The sequence below is a fragment of the Lampetra fluviatilis genome, chromosome 4 (genome assembly GCF_964198595.1).
Source record: "Lampetra fluviatilis chromosome 4, kcLamFluv1.1, whole genome shotgun sequence".
In the NCBI taxonomy this organism is placed as follows: domain Eukaryota; kingdom Metazoa; phylum Chordata; class Hyperoartia; order Petromyzontiformes; family Petromyzontidae; genus Lampetra; species Lampetra fluviatilis.
In genome coordinates, this window is record NC_136278.1 from 21,558,866 (window position 1) to 21,585,060 (window position 26,195).

The 26,195-nt window shown below is 49.1% G+C and overlaps 1 protein-coding gene across 1 annotated transcript in view; it reads left to right on the forward strand.

Annotated features, from left to right (window-relative positions):
• LOC144931677 (GRB2-associated and regulator of MAPK protein-like) overlaps positions 1-26,195 on the forward strand; it is a 92,175-nt gene that overhangs the window by 15,038 nt on the left and 50,942 nt on the right. The window contains 1 exon segment of the mRNA XM_078855806.1: positions 15,671-15,811. Within this exon segment, the coding sequence (XP_078711932.1) occupies positions 15,671-15,811 (141 nt within the window).

A 26,195-nucleotide genomic window follows, 5' to 3' on the forward strand; every position in this document is an offset into this window, starting at 1 on the left:
ACAGTGGACTTATGATTACTTTTTCATGCAGTACAAGGAAAGAGCTGTGTGTCTGATATTCCAGAATATAGTGTCTGTGTTCAAAGAATACAATTTACGTCGACACTATGAATCTCAACATAAAGATAAATATGATTGTTTGGTCGGAGAAGTGAGAAAAGATAAAATATTAAAACTGAAAAATACATTAACAACTCAGCAAAATACTTTTGTGAAGCAGAAGCAGCTAAATATTTCATCACTGCGAGCAAGTTTTCAAGTTGCCAAGCTAATAGCGTGCACTGGCAGACCATTCGTGGAGGGAGAATTTGTTAAAGAATGCTTTCTTTCTGTTGCCAAAGAGATGTGTCCAGAGAAGGCCGATTTATTTAGTACAGTGAGTCTTTCAGGACCTACAATTACACGGAGGATTGAAGAAATGGGAGACAATTTGCATCAGCATTTGCAAAACTCCACAAAAAAACTTTCCTATTTTTCCTTGGCACTCGACGAAACCAATGATGTTCGTGATTCTGCACAACTTTTAATTTTTATTCGTGGGACGAATGACTATTTCGAAGTCACAGAAGAGCTTGCTGCACTGCAAAGCATCAAAGGAACAACTACAGGAGAGGATATCTATGAAAAGGTTTGCCAAACTGAATGGTTTGGAGCTGAACTGGGCTAAACTAGCCAGTGTGACAACTGATGGTGCTCCTAGCATGGTGGGGTCTAAGAAAGGAGTAATTGCTCGCATTAACCAAGAGATGGACAAACATAACCATTCTCATCCAATAGCCATATACTGCCTCATCCACCAACAAGCGCTGTGTAGTAAATCACTGAAGTGGGACTCTGTTATGAAAATTGTGATATCTTGTGTTAACTTCATTAGAGCTCATGCACTAAACCACAGACAATTTCAGGAATTTCTGTCTGAACTAAATGTTAACTATGAAGATGTTCTGTACCACACAGAAGTCCGTTGGCTGAGTCGAGGGAGAGTTTTGAAACGTTTCTATGACTTACTTCCACAGATTACAGCTTTTCTGCTTTCAAAAAACAAAGAAGTATCAGAGCTCAATGATGCAGAATGGAAATGGCACCTTGCCTTTCTGACAGATGTAACAGAGCTACTCAACAGTTTCAATGTGCAACTTCAAGGGAAAGGGGAAGCTCATCTGTGATATGCAATCACATGTCAAAGCATTTGAAGTAAAATTAGGCCTCCTCATCAAACAAGTTAAGGAGGAAAACTTCTGCCATCTCCCCACAACTCAAAATCTGTTAGCGGAAAAACCATTGGTTGCAATTCCCAAACAAAACATCTGTGGATTCACTGGAAAAATTGCAATAGGAGGTCCAATTTAGATTTAAAGAGCTTCATCTCCATGAACAGGACATACAGCTTTTCTGTAACCCATTTTCTATTGACATTGAAAATGTGGATACAATTTACCAAATGGAACTGGCTGAACTGCAGAATTGTGACTCTCTGAAAGACGCATTCAAGTCAAGCAGCCTTCATAATTTCTATGCATCTCTCCCCTCTGAGATATATCCTCATCTCAGGAACCATGCACTCAAAATGGCAACCATCTTTGGCAGCACTTATGTCTGTGAACAGACTTTTTCCAGAATGAAACATTTGAAATCTCCAACCAGATCTAGACTAACGGATGCACACTTGCATCACTTGTTACGACTAGCAGTGACAAATATGGAACCGGACATTGACCATCTCATTAGCCATTTAAATACTGGCAAGTTTGTTGATTTAACTTTACTTGTTCTTCATTTTAAATATTGTATTTGTTCCCGTTTTGTTTCTTCACTTCAAAATAAGATATATGCAGTGTGCATAGGAATTTGTTCATAGTTTTTTTTAACTATAGTCCGGCCCTCCAACGGTCTGAGGGACAGTGAACTGGCCCCCTGTTTAAAAAGTTTGAGGACCCCTGCTCTAGAGTGTATGCTCGACGTGTTGAGAGTGATACCAGAGGCGCGCAAGTGGGACAGGCATGGCCCGTGCTGAACAGCATCGCCGTGTGTTTAACAGTTGTGCGATAAACACGTCGCCGGACATCGCACGCCGCGTTGCGCGGAGTTTTCAGCTGCAACTCGCATGGAGGGTCCATTGCCCGAGTTGTTCTTGCAAAAGTGCATCGGCGATACCGTTGCAGCAAAAGCTCATTAAAATCATTCGTTGCGTGCATCAGTTGTCTCGTCGTCGTCGTCACCATCTTGATAATCATCATCCTGATTTCATGAGCGCTGCTCAGTAATTAATTGTATTGCTCTATATCAGTAGGTGAGCAGAGGTAAGTGATTCGTGTACTGCGGTATGAACCCAGCAACCCGAGTTTTGTTTGATTCCTGACCCCAAGCTGACATCAGTGGCGAAGTGATATCAGGACTGGGTCCCACACCTGTCAGCCCTGTACAGTTTACCCCGTATTCTTGTACAGGGAGATTGAGTTTTCAGGTACACACGGCGTACAGCCGTTTCAATACGGGCAATTTTTTTTAATCTATGTGTTTGTGTCTCTCCCTTGTAATTGGACTTTGTAGGATGAACGTTGAAATGTAAAAGGGGCACGGGATGACCAATAAGGTCTGAATTGGTCTGTAATAAGGTAGGGGGCACAGGTACGGACTGTCTTTGGACTGTCTTTGGTGTATGCCAATCATTTTCAAGGGCAATGCATAGACATTATCAGAGCATGATTGTTTGCATGTTTCGCCACAAGTACGTGTGATTAATGCAGACTTGATGCCTTGCAAAAGGTATCTATTTGGTGTTTGAACATCTTAAGACCTTTGATTTAAAGCTTTCGTGACTGCAGGGATTCATATTATTGGTTCTTTCGGTAAAGTCACGTAGAAGGGAAATAATAAAATAATAAAAATTCTCACGACGTTTCGACTGCAACACAAGCAATCATCATCAGGTGTGAAATCCACAGCAAGAAAATGTGTGGATTTCACACCTGATGATGATTGCTTGTGTTGCAGTCGAAACGTCGTGAGAATTTTTATTGTTTATTATTTTTATTATTTTATTATTTCCCTTCTACATGACTTTACCGAAAGAATCAAGAATATCTTAAGACCTGTTTTATTGCCAGAAAGGGTCAAACCTATTAATATTATATTTCTCCATCAATGCTCTCTGCCTGAGTCTAGCAAGAATTCTGCTCAAGCTCTCTTCCCCTGTGTGTGTATGTGGAAAGGCTGCGACACCCATCGCTTAATCGCACTTGTTTTACATGCAAACATGTTTACTTGAGTGTACCAATTTATCAGGGGGGGATGGCTTAGCCTTTGGCAGGTGAGGAGGGGGGGGGGGGGCTCAGCCCGCTCCAGGACCCCTGACACTCTGGGCCTGCTCCCGCAGGTGGGTGTCCTGCCTGCCGGTGCGCTCGTTTCACTTCTGTCTGGCCACCGCCGTTCCCTCCCGGTGACTGGCGTGCGAAACAACGGCGTAGAAAGGAACTGGTCAAAACATCTGGATTGTGCATCGCACTCGTGCGAGTCACGGGGATGACCGAGGGGTTCCTCCGAGGTTTAAGAACGGAGTCGCTGTGACCGAGGTTGTGCCAACGCTCCTGCGCACGTTTGGCTGCGCACGCTTCCCAAGATTTGACGACGGTTTTGTTTCGTGCAAACTGGACCGCCGCTATGGGGGCGCATATGGGCTTCCCAAAAACCATGTTCACTTTGCCTCGCTGCGAATCACTGCTCGGGTGCTCCCCCCCCCTACCCCCCCTACCCCCCCTACCCCCCCTACCCCCCCTACCCCCCCTACCCCCCCCCTACCCTCCTCCACCCCCCCCTACCCCCCCCTCGCTCAACAGCTCCCCCCGGCTCCCCCTCGCCATCTGAGAGCAGCCGGAGGTCCGGGCCTGCATCGGAATCTCCGAGCATCTTGCACACGTTAACCGACAGCGATGCTGGTCCTGATAAAGGCTTGCCCGCAGAAAGATACCATCGGTGGGGGCTGAGGTTGGATTTGAACCGGCGAACCCTGGACCCAGGATGGGTGTGCTGACCACTACGCCACCGAGAGCACCCCCCTGCTCCTATTCTCGCTAAAGTACTAAAAACACAATCAGGGCTGCAGATTGAAGTTCTTAATAAAGAGGAAATCTAAACATTTTGTATTTGCGCAAGGCTATCGCCAAGGCCTGCAGGACAGGAGCGTCTCCTCACAGAAATAAAACGGTTTCCTGCCCACAAGCCCATTGGCTTTCCAGACACATATTATCCAGCAAAATTATAGATTGGTTTTGACCTTTTGGATTTAATCACCAGACTTTGGTTTGTTAAACACGAATCTGAACGATTTTATATTTTACCAGGTGGGGCCCACTCAGCTATTTGGCTCTTTTTCAAAAGCAAACCTGGCCTCCACATTTGATAGCTCAACAAAGTGCCGTATCATCACGTGGATCTTGTTTATAGCAGACAAATAATCGAAACGCACGTTGATTCTAAATGTGGAGTAAAAAACCGGAGGACCCGGAGAAAAGTTCATGCGACCACGGTGAGAGAGAGCGAGAGAGACACGCAGACTCCAAATATCCAGCAGGCATCGTCAGGGTATTTACCGGATACAGTGCAGTCAAAAAGCAGGCTCGCGTGTGAGGCCTGCGTGTGCGTTCGCACGTCTCTCCGCATAATAAAAAAAAAGGTCAAGGCGCAGCCCTGCAATTATTCGCTCGCGCCACCACTCACGGGAAGGGCCCCCCACTCGAGAGAGGCCCTCCAGAGAGTATGTGGGCCTACTATCTTCCACGCCGGCCGGCGGTTGTCTTTGAAGAGTTGGGAGCACCCACGGTTTACCCCACCGCACTCGACTTGCCATTTGACGAGCTGCGATGTGCCCCACAGCTCGTCCACTCAGCCTTCTGCTGAGTGGACAGGCGGGGGTGGAGGGATGGGAATCTGAGAAACTTACACCATCGTTTCAACTTCCTCGCTGTGGGGGGGGGGGGGGGGCTTGAACCGGTGACCTCTGGATCGCGAGTCCAGTGTGCTAACCATTACACCGCGGTGGCAGCTTCTGTCATGCATTGTAATGTGACTCGGTTTCGAGGTGCGGCGTCCCAGTGTTTGTAGTGGTTTCCATGCCGTGATAAAAAAAACAACAACCCCTCTACGTTCGCGGACACATTCGTTGGAAAGGCACGCCTTAATGTTTTCTCGACGTGCGCAATGAAATTCTACCGAGCCAAATTTGTTTGCAAGCTGACACCCTCCTGCGCTAAAGACGTCACCTTGTAAAACAAAAAAATGTTCACACACCCGGCTCCCTCCGCGCCAGTGACAAAGGTGAAAGGTAGTTGATGAACTCTTTTACTGCGGTTTTCATGACCGCTCAAAAGCGCTGGGCTTACGCAATTCTCACACGCGTGATACGTGCATCAAGACGCGGGTGGCAGAAAAGGGGCCTGCCTGTAGTAGTGGGGAATAACGAGTGCTCGGAGATGACCCACGCATGCGGGGAGATCACCCAAAGTGCACTACACACACAGAGTGTCTAACTTGTGTGAGTGTGTGTGAGTGTGTGAGTGCGTGAGTGAGTGTGTGTTTCTGTATGTACGATGAGCCTGTACAGCGATGATATGGGGGGGGGGGGGCGGCATATCTCGGATCCTGCACTCCGTGGAGGTTGGTCTGATAGTCCGCCAAAAACAAAAAAAAATGTTACGTAACCTAAACTTCCGCCGGAAGAGATCCACGATTTAATTTGCGAATTTCAGGATCAACGGTCCCACGGATTATGGGAGAAGTCGCGAACCGCAAATTCGTGCAAATCGCCGATTATCAGAGTCCCGCTGTGATTGTCTTCACGATCTTTGCTTTTGGCGAGGCCAAGCTGAAGTCGGGCTCTTGACAACCGCGCTTCGCGCGTATTCACGACTCCTGCGAGTGTTTTGGGATGAAGGCTAGAACCGTACTGCAAGTGTATTCAATATCGATTCAATTACCCAGAGCACAGCATTCGTATCGCGGAGGCTGCTGTCGCCTTAAACTAGCACGGAGCACACGCACCCACCCGTGGCTTCGAAACAAGTCTCGGTTGTATTCATGTTACGCAAACAAACGTTTCGCGTTTATGCTCGAAATTGTGCACTTTTGCGCGTAGAGACAAAGGTCTCGTTTTAATCCGAGGTTCGTACGTCTGTAGAATTGCTTCACTGTTCAGCGTGCACCCATTGAAGGTGGCACGGCACCACAACGCCGCACAAGAGAGAGTGGTTGGGTCAGTGCCACAAAAACCAAGCCACCTTTGTGCTGATATTGACACGGAATCAGTTTCCCATTTTAGGTCGAGTTGGCATAGGGGAGGCCCGGTAAACTTTTTGTGTATCGTGACCGAGAGTCTAACCTAAATCACTAAGATTGCATGTTAGTGTGCTTCACCAACATACCAAAGAGAATGTTGTCTTTGGGATGGTATCCTTTGGTAAGATAACCTTAACAGACCGAAGAAGCAAGTGCTGTTAGCGAGCATCTATGAAGGCCAGCACGGTACACGAGAGAGGGTGGGTGGCCAGCACCATGCCCGGCCGCCTTGATCTCCCCAGTGGCGATGTTTACACACCACATTTGAGGCTGAGTCGACCTAAGGGAGGCCCAGGAATACTTCAGGTGATCATCTGGCTGTGAACGGGAATCGAACCCGCGATGCTGGGTTCATAGTGCAGCACGCTAACTGCTACATTATTGTATTCGCAAGCACCTATTCGGACCAATGTAGCACACAATGACTGCCGTGGCCAGCACCAATGCTCTGTTGCACCCCCCCCCCCCCCAATTCTAATGTTCACACACTGTATGTACGTACCTGCTACTCATTTAAGGCTGAACTGACCTAGAGGAGGCCTGGAACTGCGTCAAACACCACTCGCCACTGCTGTTATCCGTGGCTGGCAATTGAACCCGGGTTGATGGGCTCGTAGCAACTTGAAAGAGCCTCTGCACCTCCACCACCTCCCACAAAACGAAGACGAATAGATCCCCCGCGTGGCCTTTAACTGGCCGTTTGGGGCAAGCGCTGTTCGCCAGCTCCGGTATTTGGGCCGGCACAGCGCACGAGAGGGCACTGTGGCCCGAACCATGCCCAGCCGCCTCTGTGTTCCAGAGCGCTGAAGTTTGCACACTGCGCCGGAACACCAGTTCGGACATTACTCACCACTGTGTGTCTATGTATGTTGAACTTCATTCGCACCTAATTCTAGATTTGAAGCTTTCGTGACTGCAAGGATTCATACTCTTAGTTTTTTCGGTAAAGTCACGTATTAATTTTAATTTTGAAATTAAAATGAATAATATTTTTAGTAATTTTAATTTAATTTTTTTACCTACGTAACTTCACCGTTGCTAGCGATGACGATGATTCAAGCTCAGGTGGCCAGTAACCACTGCATCACAGCTTCCCTCGGATACACGCACGCTCTTGTCATCAGCGTACATAGCCCAAAGGGTGTTTGGAAAGAATAATTAATCCCCGCTTCCAAAGAGCTTGAGGTCAGCCGAGTTCTTCTGATGCATTCGTTTTAATCAAAACAGCTACAGTTTACCGCATCGGTCTTTTCATTATTTCAATGTCGCTTTTGATACGTATCAAATAAAGCTGGAATCGCTGCTATGGTCATTGGGCGATTGTGGCAGGAGGGCCCGGCCGGATGTCTAGAAGCATTGGCGCGCTGCACGATCGAATTCATCATCTTGTGTTCACACGGCATGCCCTCCTCCTCCTCCCTTGGTTCTCGACATTTGGGGAAGCTGCAAACCGCCAAGTCAAGGGCAGCAATTGCTTCCCTTACAGCGCAGGGCGAACTCGATGGCAAAGTGACGTCGCCTCCTTGTGTCGTAGTGTGCAGAGCGGGCGGGGTGGCGGGGCTGCTCTGTGTTTGTTTAGTTAACGATGTCTCTTGTTGGTGTGTGTGAGTGTGTGTGTGAGAGTGTGTGTGAGTGAGTGCGTGAGAGTGTGTGTGAGTGAGTGAGTGTGTGAGTGTGTGAGTGAGTGAGTGTGTGAGTGTGTGTGTGAGTGCGTGAGTGAGTGTGTGTGTGTGGGTGTGTGGGTGTGTGAGTGTGTGTGGGTGCGTGAGTGTGTGTGGGTGCGTGAGTGTGTGCGTGAGTGTGTGTGCGTGAGTGAGTGCGTGAGTGAGTGTGAGTGAGTGCGTTCGTGTGTGTGTGAGTGTGTGTGTGTGAGTGTGTGTGTGAGTGTGTGTGAGTGTGTGAGTGAGTGCGTGAGAGTGTGTGTGAGTGTGTGTGAGTGAGTGTGTGTGAGTTTGTGTGTGAGTGTGTGTGTGAGTGTGTGTGAGTGCGTGAGTGTGTGCGTGAGTGTGTGTGAGTGTGAGTGAGTGTGTGTGTGAGTGCGTTCGTGTGTGAGTGTGTGTGTGTGAGTGAATGTGTGAGTGAGTGTGTGTTAGTGTGTGAGTGCGTGAGTGTGTGTGTATGAGTGTGTGTGTGAGTGTGTGTGTGAGTGTGTGTGTGAGTGTGTGTGAGTGTGTGTGAGTGCGTGTGAGTGCGTGTGAGTGTGAGTGAGTGTGTGTGTGAGTGAGTGTGTATGAGTATGTGTGAGTGAGCGTACTGCGTGGGGTGTGTGTTCACGTGTTTGTCTTTGTGGGTTGAGGCGGTGGTTTTGCAGCGGTTAGCAACAGCACCGCCCTACGAACTCGTCGGTGAGTCGAGTTCCATCGGTGGCCACGGCTCAAGAAGGCAGCACGCGAGTCGGGCGTCTGAAGCTGTCTTCTAAGAGACCTTCCCTTCGGTCGACTCGGCCTCAAATGAGTACCCGGTGCTCCGTGTAAAGGGGCCGTCCATAAATGACGTCACGCGATTTTGGACGATTTTTGACCCCCCCCTCGTCACACGGCGTCACAAAAAGTCAGACCCCCCCCCTCAAATATGACGTCACAAAGCTCTGTCCCCCCCCCCCCCCCAAAACAATATTTTCATTTTGAAAATAAGACATGCTTCAAATCGCTTTAAACTATTGTCATTGTAGTGCGTATTTAACTCTAATGTTGTAGGAGTGTTGTTATAACAATTCTATATTTATTTAAAGTTTGATGTGACGTCACATTTCTCAACCCCCCCCCCCCCCTCGTCACACATCGTCACAAATGTCTAACCCTTCCCCCCCCCAGGTGCGTGACGTCATTTATGGACGGCCCCTTCGTGTGCGTGGCATAATGAACTCGGCGACTAAAATACAATTTCCCTGCCGTGACGAACATCAGTGGCAAGTGGCATCAGAACTTGTTTTATCTGGACTTCCCCTACATGCATGTTGCAATGTGGTAAACATCCGCATTGGAGAGACAAAGGCGGCCAGGCGTGGTTCTGGCCGCACCGTTTCCTCTTGTGCACAGTGATGGCTTTCATAGCTGTATGCTAACAGCACCTGCCCCTGGAGTCTATAAGGCAATCCAAACACTTTCTCTCGTGTCCATCTGTCTTGTGTATCATTACACCGCCGGTCTGGAGTTGAACGGCCAATATTGGTCGAAGATTGTGCGAACAAAGCCATCGGCTGGCCTGTGAGTAATCTAGATTAGAAGTTTTCGTGACCGTAGGGACCCATACTCTTTGGTTCTTTCGGTGAAGTCACGTGGGTAGAAAATAAAATAAATTAAATCACGACGCTTCGGGCGCAACACAAGCGTCCGTCATCAGGTGGGACAACCATAGCAAGAAACAATTGCTGAAAAAGTGTTGCGCCCGAAACGTCGTGATGTAATTTATTTTATTTTATACCTACGTGACTTTACCGAAAGAACCAAAAAGTATGGCCTGTGAGAGCCCGCGTTGTTTTTTGAAAACTTGCAATGCAATGCATGCACACATGCATTATTTAGTCTGTACAGTAAACCAATTTAATTTGCACCTACATGTGTAAGTACGGTGCCGTGCCTATTCACATTCTCGGTCACTACATGTTTGTTCCACTTTCTTTTTGGTTTTCAGAAAATGAAAAAGACCTTCAATGAAAGACTGGAACGAGTGAATAGATTCTCCAATGGTATTTGCGAACTATGGACAGAATTGAATGTGCTTCGTCAATGACATTTTTTAAATTCAAGATTTCCCATCACTTTCATCTCATCACGTAGAACAATTACGTATGTTCTTGTCGAGCAGCCTTGCAAGCCAATACTTTCCAGCAGCAATTGTTTTAGTTCAAGTTTTAAGTCAAAGTGTCCTCTTTTCTCAAATGAGCACTTGGGCAGCACTCAACACAGCTGGTGGCCCTGGCTCCTGGGGCTATAGGTAAACATTCCACGATTTCATGGTGGGAGCCAGTCTACCCGTTGACCTTCCACAAAGTGGCACTTATTTCATCAACCTCGGAGGGACAATGAGATGAGACCCTCAACTGGATATTGACCTCGCCACCTTCTGATTTTGAGCCCCCAGTTCCTGATGCATTTCACAGGTGTACTCGCTATACCTTGCCCCATGCCCCCCCCCACCCCTTTCACATCTCACTCTACCTCCAAGTACTCTCGGCTCCAGCAACCAACGCTTTCTGTTGAGTCAGCTTCGCTCGGTGGGACGCCACTCGATTCTCCTCTGCTGCCACCAGAGTTTGGCACCAACATCCGTGCCGATCAGTCGCTGCCCTTGTTCAAGGCTAGGCCGAAGAGTTTTGTGTTTTCCTCTGCCCATGAGTGATTGTCTTTCATATAACTTTATATATATATATCTGTGCAGCACATTGATGTCCATTTTGGACACTATATGAATGTTGTTGTTTTGAACGTTTTGGCCATGCTACCTGGCCAGATTTTATGATGATCTGTACGGTATGCGTCATTGCAGTATGAAGAAGAATCATTTACAGCTCTTGGGCATTCCACTCATGGATGTGTGTGTGGGTGCGTGCACGTGTGTGTGTGTGGGTGCATGCATGTGTGTGTGTGTGTGGGTGCGTGCACGTGTGTGTGTGTGCGTGCACGTGTGTGTGTGTGTGTGTGGGTGCGTGCACGTGTGTGTGTGTGCGTGCACGTGTGTGTGTGTGTGTGTGCATGCACGTGTGTGTGTGTGTGGGTGCGTGCACGTGTGTGTGTGTGTGCATGCACGTGTGTGTGTGTGTGTGCATGCACGTGTGTGTGTGTGTGCATGCACGTGTGTGTGTGTGTGGGTGCGTGCACGTGTGTGTGCGTGTGTGTGCGGAAAGGTAGTGAAGTGGTTAGCGCGCTGCGCTACAAACCCGATGACCCGAGTTCGATTCCCGCTCACGGCCAACACCAGTGATGATTATCTGAACTCGTCATGGGCCTCCCCTAGGTCGACTCAGCCTCAAAGTAGTACCTGGTGCAGTGTGTAAAAAACATCACTACTGGGGAGACAAAGGCGGTCGGGCATTGTGCAGGCCACCCACTCCCTTCGTGCGCCGTGCCGGCCTTGAAAGCTGCTCGCTAACAGCACTTGCCCCAACAGTCTGTTAAGCCTATACGGGTGATCTTTGCCTTTACCTTTGCACGTGTATGCACGCCAGAGTTGCCCATGGTTTCCACGCGATGCTGATACATTCCCTGACCTTTTTGCGGGCTGCTCACGACGCACACACGCGCGCCTCGCCTCGGGCGGCCGAGAAATATCTGCGACAGCGCAAAGCCCGCCACGAGCCGTCGGCTGGAACCTGTTTGACACTTGGCCGTGGCGGTGACGACGGCGGTGGCAGTGCGCATTGTTCGCCCACTAACAATTGGTGGCGAATCCTTGCAGGCGATTTTGTTCGTTTGGACGCGAAGGGGTTCTTCGTTGACCAGCAGTGAAAGGGGGCCCTCGACCTCGACACTTTGGAACGGTGTCTACATCCACCTCGGCAGCGTGTTGTTATTTTGGCTTTGCGTCTATAAAGCGCCGCTCGCAGTTGGCGGAAGATCTCGTTTTTTTTAATTCTCACATTCATTTTGCGATTCGCATCTCTTCGCTTGTGAAACAAACAATAACACGGCCTTGCTGTTTTACACTGATCGGGGTTCATGCAGGAGCACTATATTCCTCCTACGTCGGTCAACCCTGCAGTGCAGTGTTTATACTCGTTGGTTCTTTCGGTAAAGTCACGTACGTGTGGGCCTACTTCAGCAGTTGTTTCTTGCTGTGGGTGTCCCCACCTGATGACGAACGCCTGGGTTGCGCCCGAAACGTCGTGATTTAATTTATTTTATATTTTATACCTACGTGACTTTACCGAAAGAACCAAAGAGTATGGATCCTTGCAGTCACAGAAACTTCGAATCTAGTAGAGTGTTTGTATAACAGGTCTGGACTGCCCCTTGCTGATGAGACATCAGGAAGTTGACACCGGTCCAGAATTTGCCTGCGCAGCAGAAAAATGCGGCCTGAAAACACTGGCCCTGAAGACTGCATTGTCTGGTGGACTAAAATATTGCTTTATTTTATCATTTTGAGATTGGGAATGCCTAACTTGTAGAGCTGCATCACAGATCCAATTTGTGTGGGGTGTAGGTTCATGCCCTGGCCAGGGTGAGCTTAGCGGATCATTGTTGTCATCATCATCATCCATGACGTCTTCCTGTTGTAGAAGATGTCTTCACAATTCCGGCAAATCGCGTGATGATGCTGGTTATAATCACCAGTGAAACGCCATTAACTCAAATTGTAAATGTTGTGGGTTTGCTCTACAACGTAGGAGTAACAAATTTGCGCATTCTGTTCACGTAACACACATCACCAATTGGCTGTGTCGGGTGGAGGTGGGTGTATGACATTAACATTTAACGCGATCTAACCCCCCAAAAAATCGTTATCGTGAATAATAATATCGGTCACGAAAGCGTACGTGTAAAATTTACCATCATCGTTATCGCCGATCATCCCTCTGGGATGTGTAAAACGAATTCTGCCTAATGAGGCTCCACAGCTTCGGTGGGAAGTCGGGTAGCAGTGGTTGCTACTTGTGGGGGACATGGCTAAATGTGGAATTTCCAGTACTGGGCCGGGACCACGAACAAAACTTGAGCAACTCCAAGCGCACTCTTGGGCAGGGTGAGGTAGTTCAACTTATCCGTGCTGGAAAACGTCCAATTATTTTGCCATGGTGCTCCAGCTCTTTCATTGCTGTGTCAGACTGCATTAAGTGAATTAAAGGGGGGTGCGCCGGCGTGGGGGGGGGGGAATAAAACAAAATCCTCTGAGCTGTGCTTAAAGCTTTTCGCAGCCAGTCAGCCAATTTGGCACGCAGTGTTTAAATAGCCTGTTGTTGGTTAAGAATGTTGCCACTACCAAATAGCCACGGGATGGTCCGCAGAAATCCGTGCTCGGAATTCCGTTATTGCGGAGTGGCTTCGCAAACAAAGAACAAGGAGGATGGAGGGGATCGCTGCACTGTATTGACGAGAGGAATGCACACGCACAGCCTCCCATCTGCTACTCATCGGCAACCTCGTTGCGTTGTGTGTGGATTTGTCTCCTATTAGCGCGCGCGTGCGTGCGTGCGCGTGGAAATATTAACTGGGTTGGAGCAGTGGGTTCGTGTCCTGCGTTACGAACCCAGCGACCTATGTTCGAGTCCCGGTTGAGGGCAACATCGGTGACGATTATCCGATCCGGTGTTAACTACGTCGCCTTGGTATACAGGAGGGTCACGGGTTCGATCCCGGCCCTGACGCCTGAGTATTTGGAGTTTGCATGTTCTCCCCGTGGTCGCGTGGTTTTTCTCTCCGGATCCTCCGGTTTTTTCCCCCTCCACATTTAGAATCAACGTGCGTTTTGAGTGTTTGGCTGCTGTAAATTTCCACGCGATAAGCCACTGAGCTATCATTTGTGCCCAGGTCGTTTCTGCAAAGGAGTTGCTAATATACCTCAGTGGGCCTGTCCGGGTAAAATAAAAAAAAAATAGTTGATTTTACTTAAAATAGTTTTACAATACCATGTACATGAGTTCTATTGCATTCCGTTGCATGTGGGATTCAAAACGAGCATGGCCCCCCTCGAGGTTGACTCGGCCTTAAATGATCGCGGTGTGTAATCACGTGCTTGGTGCTGGCTATACGACTCCATTAATAGGTGCTCGCTAACATCACTTCCTCGTTTAGTCTATAAGGCTAAATAGGGTATCTATCTTTGCGTTCGTGTGTGCGCGCGCGCGGGTCTGAGTGTCTGTGTGCGTGTATGCGCAGTAATGTCGCTTATGCGTGTTTAACTGAAACTCGAGCCAGACAGATTAACCACGCAGCTTAGCTTGATTTCCCCCCTCCCCTGTACGAAAAAAACCACGTGTGTGCGGTAACTCAACGAAACGCGAAGAGAAAGAACCACATGGGTAAGGTCGCAAACAGGGATCTGCCACAATGTGCACATTCGGTGCGAACGAGTCGGTGCCATTCTCGACTGTCGGCATTCTCAGTTGCTACTCTTAGTTTTTTCGGTAAAGTCACGTAGGTAAAAAATGAAATAAAAATTAATAAAAATAAAATAATAAAAATCACGACGTTTCGGAGGCAACACAAGTCTCCCGTCATCAGGTGGGATCGTCACAGCCTTGATACAGCAAATCTGGCTGTGACGGTCCCACCTGATGACGGAGACTTGTGTTGCCTCCGAAACGTCGTGATTTTTATTATTTAATTTTTATTAATTTTTATTTCATTTTTTACCTACGTGACTTTACCGAAAAAACTAAGAGTATGAATCCGTGCAGTCACGAAAGCTTAAAATCTAGAATTCTCAGTTCCATTTATTCACGAAAGTAACGCTTAGGCCAGAGCCGTTGTCTGCCTCGCATCTTAGCGGGAGTGATATTGCGTTATGGGGGGGGGGCACGGCTTGCATGGCATGCCCTCTGCCCGTGGCTGGTGATACACGCACCGATTTAGGGAGTGGGATTCAAATGGAATGGGCTCGGAAGGGGTGAGCACAGGCTACGGTGCGATTTAAGTGCGCGATGAGATGACACGGCTGGCGAGAAATCACAGTTGATGTTCGCGTGTCCGTGTTTTGGCAAAGGGGTGACTGAGTGTGTCTGTGTATGTGGGAAAGCATTGACAATGGCCTACCATCCCCACCTGGGTTCGATCCCAGGGACAGGGTACCGGTTGGCGACTACTAACTCTAAACCTGGTCTGGGTCTCACTTAAATCGGCTGAGCCAAAAAAAATAAATGCAATATTGTGATCGACATAAGTGATGGAGTGGGATTAATAATTAAACCGGTTGAGCTTGAGTGTTTGTTTATTTATTTATCATGCTTGTTTACCCAGGCATCTGTATCGCCTGATCTAATTGATGCCTGTTAACAGCACCAGCCCCAACATATTATCCCACTTATCTTTGACTTTGGGCGTCTGGTTGCCCAACTACATTTGTAAACATTCGCGTACGCTGCTTGTGCGTGTCACGCGCTATACCGCGGCTGCAGCAGCCAGGGCATAGTGGGTCGGCGTTCTACAGTTCGATTCCTGTCCACGGCCAACGTCTGACCCGGTTCCGGGCCTCCCCTAGGTTGACTCGACTTGAAATGCTCACCTGGTGCGGTCTGTGAACGTTCGGCACCGGGAAGAAGACAAAGGCGGCCGGGCGTGGTGCTGGCCACCCATCCCATCGTGTGCCCTTTTTTTGCCGGCCTTCATAGGCGCGCCAATATTCGTCTTTGGTTCCTAAAGTATTGATCCTTGTGCGTGCGTGCGTGCGCGTGAGCGAGCAGGCCAGGCGATTGAGGGCCTGCGCGATGGGGACCTGGTGCTCGTGCACTCGTGCCGCCAGTGGACCGCGGTGACGGCGCACAGCCTGGAGGAGGGTCACTACGTGGTGGGGCCCAAGATCGAGATCCCCGTGCACTACTCAGGTGGGCCTCGCACACCACAGCGATGGTGGTGGTGGGGGGGGGGCGTGGGGATACAAAGGCGGCCGGGGGTTGTGATTTGGCCACACGCGCCTTGGTGCGCCGCGCCGGTCTTAGTCGGCGCCGCTGCTGCTGCTCGCAAACGGCACTTGCCCCCCCGGCTTTGTGTGGGATCTTTGTGTCATTTCCGTTTGGCTGTGTGAGTATGTACGTTGGACTTCTTTCGCACCGTACGTAGCCAACCGTGCTAATCGCAAGTGTGGGAGAAGGACGGCAAACTCTCGTGTTCACGCGCAGCCTCGGTGTCTGTCTCTGTGTTGTCGTACTGTAAATGCTTCTGCGTGTCTCGAAGTCTGCGTCTGTACGTGTAGTCCCGTGCATGCTTCTTCATGCCTTCTCTGTGTGTAGTACTGTCCGTATGTGCTCGCCAACAGCACGTTTGTCCCAACGGTCTGTTAATACGGGGATCTTTGTCTTTGTTTCAAGCGCATGAATGCACGCGTCCGCACGATACGCGCATACACCCAAATGAATGCGCTCGCTCGCCTGCATAGAACGAGAAGCAGCACCGAGTGTTCTCACTCGCTCATTCACAGTTCATTTCTTGCATTGTGGGTTGAACTGCTGTCGGGAGATCAATGCAACAGTAATTAGCATAATCCACATTGAGATGCATTCCTGGCCACAATTCTCATTCACAGTTGATAATTTGTATGCCTAGTACCCGCTCTCACTCACCCCTGGGTTCACTCACTCGGTAACTCATTCCCAAGTTCACTGGCCGGCTAAATAGCTCTCTCACTCGATCCCAATTTTGCTGGCGTGCACCCAAGTTGACACGCATGCCGTACGTATGTTCTATGGTGAACTTCCTTCGCACCGTACGTAGCCAATCGTGCTAATTGGAAGTGCGGGGGGAGGAAAACAGCAACAACTTAGGAGTGCTCACTTGCTCATCAGTTTACTCGCTCGAGTTCACTAACTCACTCGCCGCGAAATTCACCCACTCACCGAGATCACTTATTTATCGAGTTGGCTCACTCGCTGGCCAAGTTCACTCGCTCACGTTGCCCATAGGATTATTAACTTTTTTTTCCGCTGAATGACCGACTACTTGCCCGTTCACCTGTGCTCTGCCAGGGGATTCGTGTCTCATTGCTCACTCGCACAAGGAGCCGGCTGTAGCCAGAGTTATTCCCACAGGCCTGGGGCAGACGTAGTGTGATGCCTCATTTCGTAAGGCAGCAATGCCGCTTAATGATACGACCGTGAGTTCGAATTCCAACCTGGTCTGGCTCGAAGCTTCACCATCATCATCGTTTCTTTCGGGCTGCTAAATAAGTCCACATGTTTTGGGGGAGATGTTCACGGCAGTTATCTAAATGGCTAACAGAGTCTGGTACCTCTCAGCACATGGAATGTGCAATTTCCACCCCTTTCTCATGAAATGAATACCGAATGCCTATTCGAGAGAATGGCGATCACTTGGCCATTCTAGTTGTTTGTGTATTGTCGCGTTGATCACGCAGTCACGCTTAACACGCCACAGTTCCGAGTAAATTGGTTTTATCGCGTTGTTTAAATCGAATTGACTTCCGCGCACTCGACACATTTAATGCTCCCGCTCGGTTTTCTACATAAAAATGCCGCACTCTGCCCCGAGAAAGGGATTGCAGCCTTTTAAACAAGACACTTTTAGCGTAGAGGATTTTCATAGGGTTCACGCCGTTGGCTTTTCTGGTTCAGTGTAACAGCGGCGCGTGTTTTTAGAGCTCTTAACGAGGCTGTAAAACGTATTTTTCTTTAAAGGATGTTAGCAGAGGAGGACCTTGGAAATGTTTAACTGGTTAAAAAAAAAATAAGTTCAGTCCGTCGCTTTTGTTGTTAAGTTCACCCAATCCAAAGGCCATGAAACACGAAAGCAATGTTTGGGAATTTGTGGCCGGTAATTGTCACCGGCAACGCATTTACACCGAGCAAGCATGTCAAGAGTTCGTCGAGAGTTTGCTGAGAAGTGTGTTTTGCTTGAACAACGCTTTTTATGTGCATGTATGTTGAACTTCTTTCACACCGTACGTAGCCAACCGTGCCAATCGGAGGTGTTTGGCCTACATAGCACTCGACCTTGGGTAGTCATGTGACCACTGTGATCTGATTGGAAGTTAGAAGGAGGGGCGGGGGGGGGGCTTAGAGAAAAAGCAATCAGATTTGTCTCCAGATTGGACATAATGTATATATTTTTTTGTTACAATACCGGAGAAAATTCCGTGCCAACTATTGCATTTACATTTTTTGCAACCAACAATTGCCCTCAAATTATCCCGGTGCGTCGAGATGCCCCCCCGCCCCCCACCCCCGCGCGGCAGAGTTTTTGTGAATTTCATTGGAGGAAGAAAGGAAATCCGAGCGTGCAGTTTCACTCGGACGAGATCGGAGGTCGGCTGTGCCCTCCCTCTTCGTGGAGAACGGATGTATCGCTCGGTTCCACGGCTCTGGTGTCCCAGATTCGGCGACATCTCCACCAATCCGACGTTAAAGCACCATGACGGGGCTTGTGGAGGGGCTTGGTGTGGTGTGAGGGTGTGTGGCTAATACTCAACCTTACCCCAAGGCACATGCACATACCATCATCATTGCCCCCCCCCTCCTGCCCTGCGCTCGCGTGTGTGCGGCGGCACAAGCAACCAACGCTGGCCAGAGCGTGGGTGTGCTAGCAACCAGTTTTTCTGGTTCCACTTCCACCGGTCACGGATTGTTACTTGGCGGGGGCGGGGGGGAGGCCTTAAAAGATAAACTCGTAAAATAAAAGTGTGGCGTTCACGTCCCATTGTGCAGCTGCCACTGCCGCCGCAGCCGCTGCTGCTGCTGCAACAGTAGACTGGGGGGCGGGGGGGGGCTCCCTGGATCTTTGGGCTCTGCTGGGAGTAACCAGAAACTTTACAGTTTGGAGGGAGTTACACCGGTGGGGGTTTTACCCCCCTCCCCTCCAACTTGTGGGAAAAAAAAACACAAGGGGATGGGATGAGGAGTGCTCGCTCGGAGTTGCGCGTGTTTGTCTGCGAGTTATATGCCAGCCAGCCAGCCGGAGGGAGGGAGGGAGTGAGTGCCGGTCATGGGAATGGAGTCATCTGGAAAGCCGCTCTTGGATGGAAATATTTTCAATGAACAACTTTGGCGACGCGCGAGGGTTGTTGACCAACGCACGGCCGAACGTGGGCCGTGAGTCCAGCGGATGGTCACCCGCGTCTCCGCAGAATGCATTGCGCTGACATTTTTCAGCAGGTTACACGTTTTTGTTGGCTTATGCTTTAACATCCGTCGTGTTTTTTTATTCGCGTCAATATTTATTGCACCGCAGTTGTGTTCGCCATTTACTGATAATTCACGAATATATATGTGTACAGCATACACACGCAACCCCACTGTTTTGCGAAACTACAACTTTTCCAGCACACTTTTTGGAGTCATCGCATTGCTGTTTACAACCGTCACACAAACGCCGGTCTTGAACGCACGAGTCGCCCATTCGAGTGAGAATTCTACCGTAAATAACGCGACAACACGCAAACAAGAAACGGCGCTTTTATTCCCAACCCCCTCTCCTGGTGCTGAGAGGAGAAGGGGGCCACTGACATTTCATCTCACTGGCCTTCTTCAGGAAATGCAGTTTTGAATACCACATTCTTCTCTTAGCCTTGCCCCTTGCCCTACGCTTCAAGTGACTATTCCGCTCAACTTGACTCTGTTATGCGTGCATACAGTGCATTCTGCTTGGGTGTGGTGACGCAGTGCTTCGGGTTCAGCGCTGTGAACCCGAGTCCCGATTCGTTGCTCCATCTACACAGTGATCGCCCCCCTCTTGATGTGCGTTCCCAGCCCCCTTTGGCTGCCATTCCATCACTGGTCTCGTCCCAAATGCCATCCGTCACTTCCGCCAATGTGTCCTGCCAAGACCACGTTCCTTCCCTTCAGAGTCAATGTGATGTTTTGATAAATTGCGTTTGTATGTATGTGTGCTGAACTTCTTTCGCACCGTACGTAGCCAACCGTGATAACCGGAGGTGCAGGGGAAGGACAACAAATGAAACACACAAGGCAGTTGTACAGAAATTAGTTTTCAATCTACATGTAAAAGTGCATAGCTCCAGCGGCTTCCTAATATCGGAAGGAAGAGCGTTCCAGACGTCCGCAGAAGCGCATCTGAAAGCGCGCGATGCGGTGACCGTCTTTGTCCGATGGTTTGCCAAAAGCCGCTATGTACAGTGTGTTGAACTTCTTTCACAACGTGCGTAGCCAACTCTGCAAATCGGAGGTGCAACGGTAAAGAAAACCACAATCAGGGCTGCAGAGATTGAAGTTCTTAATAAAGAGGAAATCAAAACATTTTGTATTTGCGCAAGGCTATCGCCAAGGCCCGCAGGACAGGAGCGTCTCCTCACAGAAATAAAATAGTTTCCTGCCCACAAGCTGATTGGCTTTCCAGACAAATATTATCGAGCAAAATTATAGATCGGTTTTGACCTTTTGGATTTAATCACCAGACTTTGGTTTGTCACTGAACGATTTTATGTTTTACCATGTGGGGCCCACTGAGCTATATGGCTCTTTTTAAGAATCGACCTGGCTATCAAAAATGATTGCTCAACGAAGTGGCTTATCTTGTAGAAATGTATCGCAGCCAAATACTCTTTACGCACGTTGATCCAAATGTGGAGGGGAAAAACTGGAGGAGTCTGGGTCGGGATCGAACCCACGACCTTCTGTATACCAGGCGAGGCAGTTACCATCTCATCAGGGTCGGGATCCAACCCACGATCTCCTGTATACCAGGCGAGGCAGTTAACATCTCATCAGGGTCGGAATCGAACCCACGACCTCATGTATTCCAGGCGAGGTAGTTAATATCTAATCAGGGTCGGAATCGAACCCACGACCTCCTGTATACAAGGCGAGGTAGTTAACATCTCATCAGGGTCGGGATCGAACCCACGACCTCCTGCATAACAGGCGAGGTAGTTAACATCTCATCAGGGTCGGGATCGAACCCACGACCTGCTGTATACAAGGCGAGGTAGTTAACATCTCATCAGGGTCGGGATCGAACCCACGACCTCCTGCATAACAGGCGAGGTAGTTAACATCTCATCAGGGTCGGGATCGAACCCACGACCTCCTGTATGCCAGGCAAGGTAGTTAACATCTCATCAGGGTCGGGATCGAACCCACGACCTCCTGTATGCCAGGCAAGGTAGTTAACATCTCATCAGGGTCGGGATCGAACCCACGACCTCATGTATACCAGGCGAGGTAGTTAACATCTAATCAGGGTCGGGATCAAACCCACGACCTCCTTCATACCAGGCGAGGTAGTTAACATCTCATCAGGGTCGGGATCGAACTCACAACCTCCTGCATACCAGGCGAGGTAGTTCACATCTCATCAGGGTCGGGATCGAACCCACGACCTCCTGCATAATAGGCGAGGTAGTTAACATCTCATCAGGGTCGGGATCGAACCCACGACCTTCTGTATACCAGGCGAGGCAGTTACCATCTCATCAGGGTCGGGATCGAACCCACGATCTCCTGTATACCAGGCGAGGCAGTTAACATCTCATCAGGGTCGGAATCGAACCCACGACCTCATGTATTCCAGGCGAGGTAGTTAACATCTAATCAGGGTCGGGATCGAACCCACGACCTCCTGTATACAAGGCGAGGTAGTTAACATCTCATCAGGGTCGGGATCGAACCCACGACCTCCTGCATAACAGGCGAGGTAGTTAACATCTCATCAGGGTCGGGATCGAACCCACGACCTCCTGTATACAAGGCGAGGTAGTTAACATCTCATCAGGGTCGGGATCGAACCCACGACCTCCTGCATAACAGGCGAGGTAGTTAACATCTCATCAGGGTCGGGATCGAACCCACGACCTCCTGTATGCCAGGCAAGGTAGTTAACATCTCATCATGGTCGGGATCGAACCCACGACCTCCTGTATGCCAGGCAAGGTAGTTAACATCTCATCAGGGTCGGGATCGAACCCACGACCTCATGTATACCAGGCGAGGTAGTTAACATCTAATCAGGGTCGGGATCAAACCCACGACCTCCTTCATACCAGGCGAGGTAGTTAACATCTCATCAGGGTCGGGATCGAACTCACAACCTCCTGCATACCAGGCGAGGTAGTTCACATCTCATCAGGGTCGGGATCGAACCCACGACCTCCTGCATAACAGGCGAGGTAGTTAACATCTCATCAGGGTCGGGATCGAACTCACCACCTCCTGCACACCAGGCGAGGTAGTTAGCATCTCATCCGGGTCGGGATCGAACCCACGACCTCCTGCATAACAGGCGAGGTAGTTAACATCTCATCAGGGTCGGGATCGAACCCACGACCTCCTGCATCCTAGGCGAGGTAGTTAACATCTCGCCACCGTTGGTTGCCAGATATTATTGGCCTAGACCACTCCTAAGAAACCACGTGCCCCTGGATATTGAAAAATGAAAAATAAAAGTATAAAGCAAAATGCTATCGTGTGATGTATGCACGATGCGTTTGATTGGCACTTCAAAGTCCACTCTCCCCTCCACTTCCCACTCAAAGATGACACGGTCATATAAATTGCCATTTTACAACAAGCGTTTTATCGTTTAATATCTGCCTCGTATATATATATCTCAATTTGTACGTATCGTTCAGCACTTCAGATGAGAATGTAAAAATAATAGCCTCTGTTTGAACTCGAATTTCGTTAAATTTCGATTTAAAGCTTTCGTGACTGCAGGGATTCATCTTCTTGGTTCTTTCGGTAAAGTCACGTAGAAGGTAGATAATAAAAATAAAACATAATAAAATAATTCTCACGACGTTTGTGGCCGAAACGTTGTGAGAATTATTTTATGATGTTTTATGTTTATTATTTTATTATTTCCCTTCTACGTGACTTTACCGAAAGAACCAAGAAGTCGAATTTCATTGTAACGCTCCTGCAAATTAAACTCTGCTCGTATTCGGTGGGGTAACGGCGAGCGGAGGCGCTCGTTTGAGATCGCGAGCCGTGACTTGCTACACAGCATATGTCGTTGGGAGGAGGGGGGGTCCCCACTAAAGAGATGCTTTCCAGGGAGCATGCTGTCTCCTGCTCCTTCCGTTTCGAGTGACAGCGTCGAAGCCTCGTTAGCAGGGTGTGGTGGACGGAGTGGGGGTGGCGAGTCCATTTATTCGTTTGTACAGCGATTCCAGTCCCAGGCCTAATCCATTGCCACCCCCGCACCCCCGCACCCACCCACCTCTCCGGCTCCTATTGCAAACACCGCCACGTTCCCCAGGGGAACCGCAAACCAATTTGGTTCAAGCAACATCATCAATAATGCAGGTGCCTTCTGGAGCCTCCCGAGAAGCGCCTTGGCAGACGATTGATCAGCAGTTTGCAGGGAAGAGGTGGATTATTACCATTATTATATCATCAACGGTCATTATCTACCCGCTGCTGGATGAAGGCCCCCCCTACCCGAGCCGTCGCCATGTCCGGTAGGCTCGCGATGCAGCAATCCGTTTTGTTGAAATGATTTCGCTGGGACGCGTGAACTCCTCTGACCACCTCCGCCCCTGTATTGAGGCCTGCCCAGCGCCTCTTGCAACAAGTCACCGAATCTGCTGGGCGAAGGCCTTGCTATGCGGCCGCCATCCTTCGCGGTCCTGCGATGTTGTCACAACAATCCATCTCACTCCGGCACGTTAGTTAACCCTTTCCCATTCCGTTTTCCTTCCGAACCCGAAGAAGAATTAAAACAAAGTAACTTTGTCGGTACTGGGGTGCCCACAAGGCCATGCGGGAGGGTGTGTGGCACAGTTTGGCACCAGCTATCATAGATTGCGGTCGTGTCGCTACAGTTCTCCGCGGTGAGTACAACGGCGCTATGCCTCTCGTTCTGAGATTCATCGGTGAACGGGACCCACCCTGCAACCTGCACATGTCTCGAAACAGGAATGGGTTAATCCCATCGCTCATGGGTGGCATATCCAGATGATTTGCAAGCACACACCTGTATATGGTTCGTCGAGAAGCGTGGATTACAACTGGAAGGCAGCCATTCCTTTTGCTCGTTTGCACACCCCAACGGTTTGAAGGCTGGTCCCAGTTTGGGGTTGCAATTCGATTAAATGATCGATTTCAGTTTACCATGTTTCTACCGTCCTGTATTTCTTGCGTCAAAACAACATTTGTCCGGTGATATCGTTTGGTGCCCTTTGTCTGAAAATAACTGTCATGTGATGAATAGATAACCACGTATGTGACCCTTCGTCAGCGCACCAGTGCAGTACAGCAACAAAATAAGGTCAAAGGAAATTCTCAAATGAATATTAATTTACGTTGGTCCATCTTGGAATCCAGTTTGTGGATAGACGACGGTGGATTATTCCTTTTGATCAGACTGGCCCCGGTCATGGGAATGTAGAATTGCCATCGCTTGCGCATGGCCGTGAAAAAAAAAAACATTTTACGCCCCGTTGCTGGTTTTATCGGTGTGACACACAGACTTGATTTTGCTTGCGAGTGGACTTTGCTGCTTTATAATATTGGTGTTGAAAGCCGATCATGTTGATGGACTAAAGCATGTTTGTATTTACACTGCATGTGGAGAGAGAACCCATAGTGGGGGTTCTGCTTATGCGGTAAATGATTTCACCCATCATGCACCGCAAAACAACACGTGAGTTTGTATTTCATATTTTTTTCCACGCTGCTCAAAGGTTAAGACCAGACGGTTGCCTTTAGCTTCCCGGCCACATTGGGAGAAGAGAGGGAAGGGAGACTATGGGACCTTTTTTGTCGCTATCAAAAATGATGAAAAACAAAAATAGGTTTTAGCCTTTTTGCCAATGAAACAGGTGTTAAGATGTTAAAACACCACATAGATGCATTTTGCAAAGGCATCAAGTCTGCATTTACCACGCAAAGTTGTGGTAAAACATGCAAACATACATGCTCTGACAATATATGCATTGTCTTTGAAACTGATTGGCCTAACCAGAGACAGCTTTCTTTTTTTACGGCCTTGCCTCACGACTGTTAAACATGCTGGTTTTTTTCGCATGTTTTGCCACAAGTATGTGCGGTTAACGCAGACTTAATGCCTTGCAAAAAAAGTATCTACGTGACGTTTAAACATCCTGACAGCTGTTTTATTGCCAGCAAGGCTTAAACCTATCCTTATTTTTCATCGGAGGGAGGGGTGGTGGTGGGGGGGGAATAACCAAGAAGGGAGAGCAATGGACAGATAATGAGACGGCTGAATGGAGACGTTGACAACGGGAGGCGTTGAAGGGGAAAATGCCCTTCTAATAATGTCTCATCCTAAGCCGGCTCACGGTGGCGCTTAATTGGGTACGTGTTGGAGGCCGTTGTTTTGCCACCTTGTGAATTGTTACGAATGGCCGCTCCTCCAAAGCCAATCAACTCTTTGACTCGAGCGAGCACCAATTACCCTGACGAGGCGATTGTATTTGCCGCTAATGTCATGGCCCGGGCTAATGGCCTGCCGCAAGTCTAATTTATTCCTGCAAATAAGTAGCATTTTCCTCCTGTGTGCAAAGGCAACCAAAAGTGCTCCGTGCGTGCATAGTCCCACCGCAGTACATGTTCTGAATGTGTTTGTTGCGGTTGAATGCACTGCAAATCACCTGAATCTCAAGACTTCAAGAGGGGTCCTGTTCGTGGGATGATGTTTGGACCACTTCCTTTTTTTTAAAGAACAGTTTTTATACTCCGGTCGTGCATTCACCAGTGTGCAGTAGTGGACTGCGCCAGCCGGTGTTAGATTCACTCTACGGGAAGTGCGTTACTTGGATCACTGACGCTTGTGGCCATATATAAAGTGATGCTGGGAGGAACCTCCTGGTTACACCAGCCCACAGGGGATTATTGTGTCCGTCGTGCAGGGAGGGGCTGGGTGGGGAGGGAGGGGTGGGACTGGGTGGGGAGGGGCTGGTCACCCCGTGGTGCCCTTATAAAACTCAACGTTTAACCTACTCACGCCGGCTTGTGCCCGCACTCACAGTCGGGCATATTTGCGGAATACACCACGCCGCCGTTGACCCAGGCCAATGACCGAGCAACCTAACGTTCCTACCAGCTCCCTCCGCAGGACAATGTGTTTGATTTCTAGCATTTGTAAGTGCTTAGCTTGAGACTTGACACCGTGCCCGACGAGTGAAACCGATCGACCTAAAGGACCATCATTTTTGTGAGGCCAAAAAACAAATTGTGAATGTTTTGCTTGTGCACGCTCGACGCGTCATGTAAAAGCGTCCCTAGATGTCTGCACCGCTGACCAAACGCTTGTCGAGACAAACGAATTGACGGATCCAAT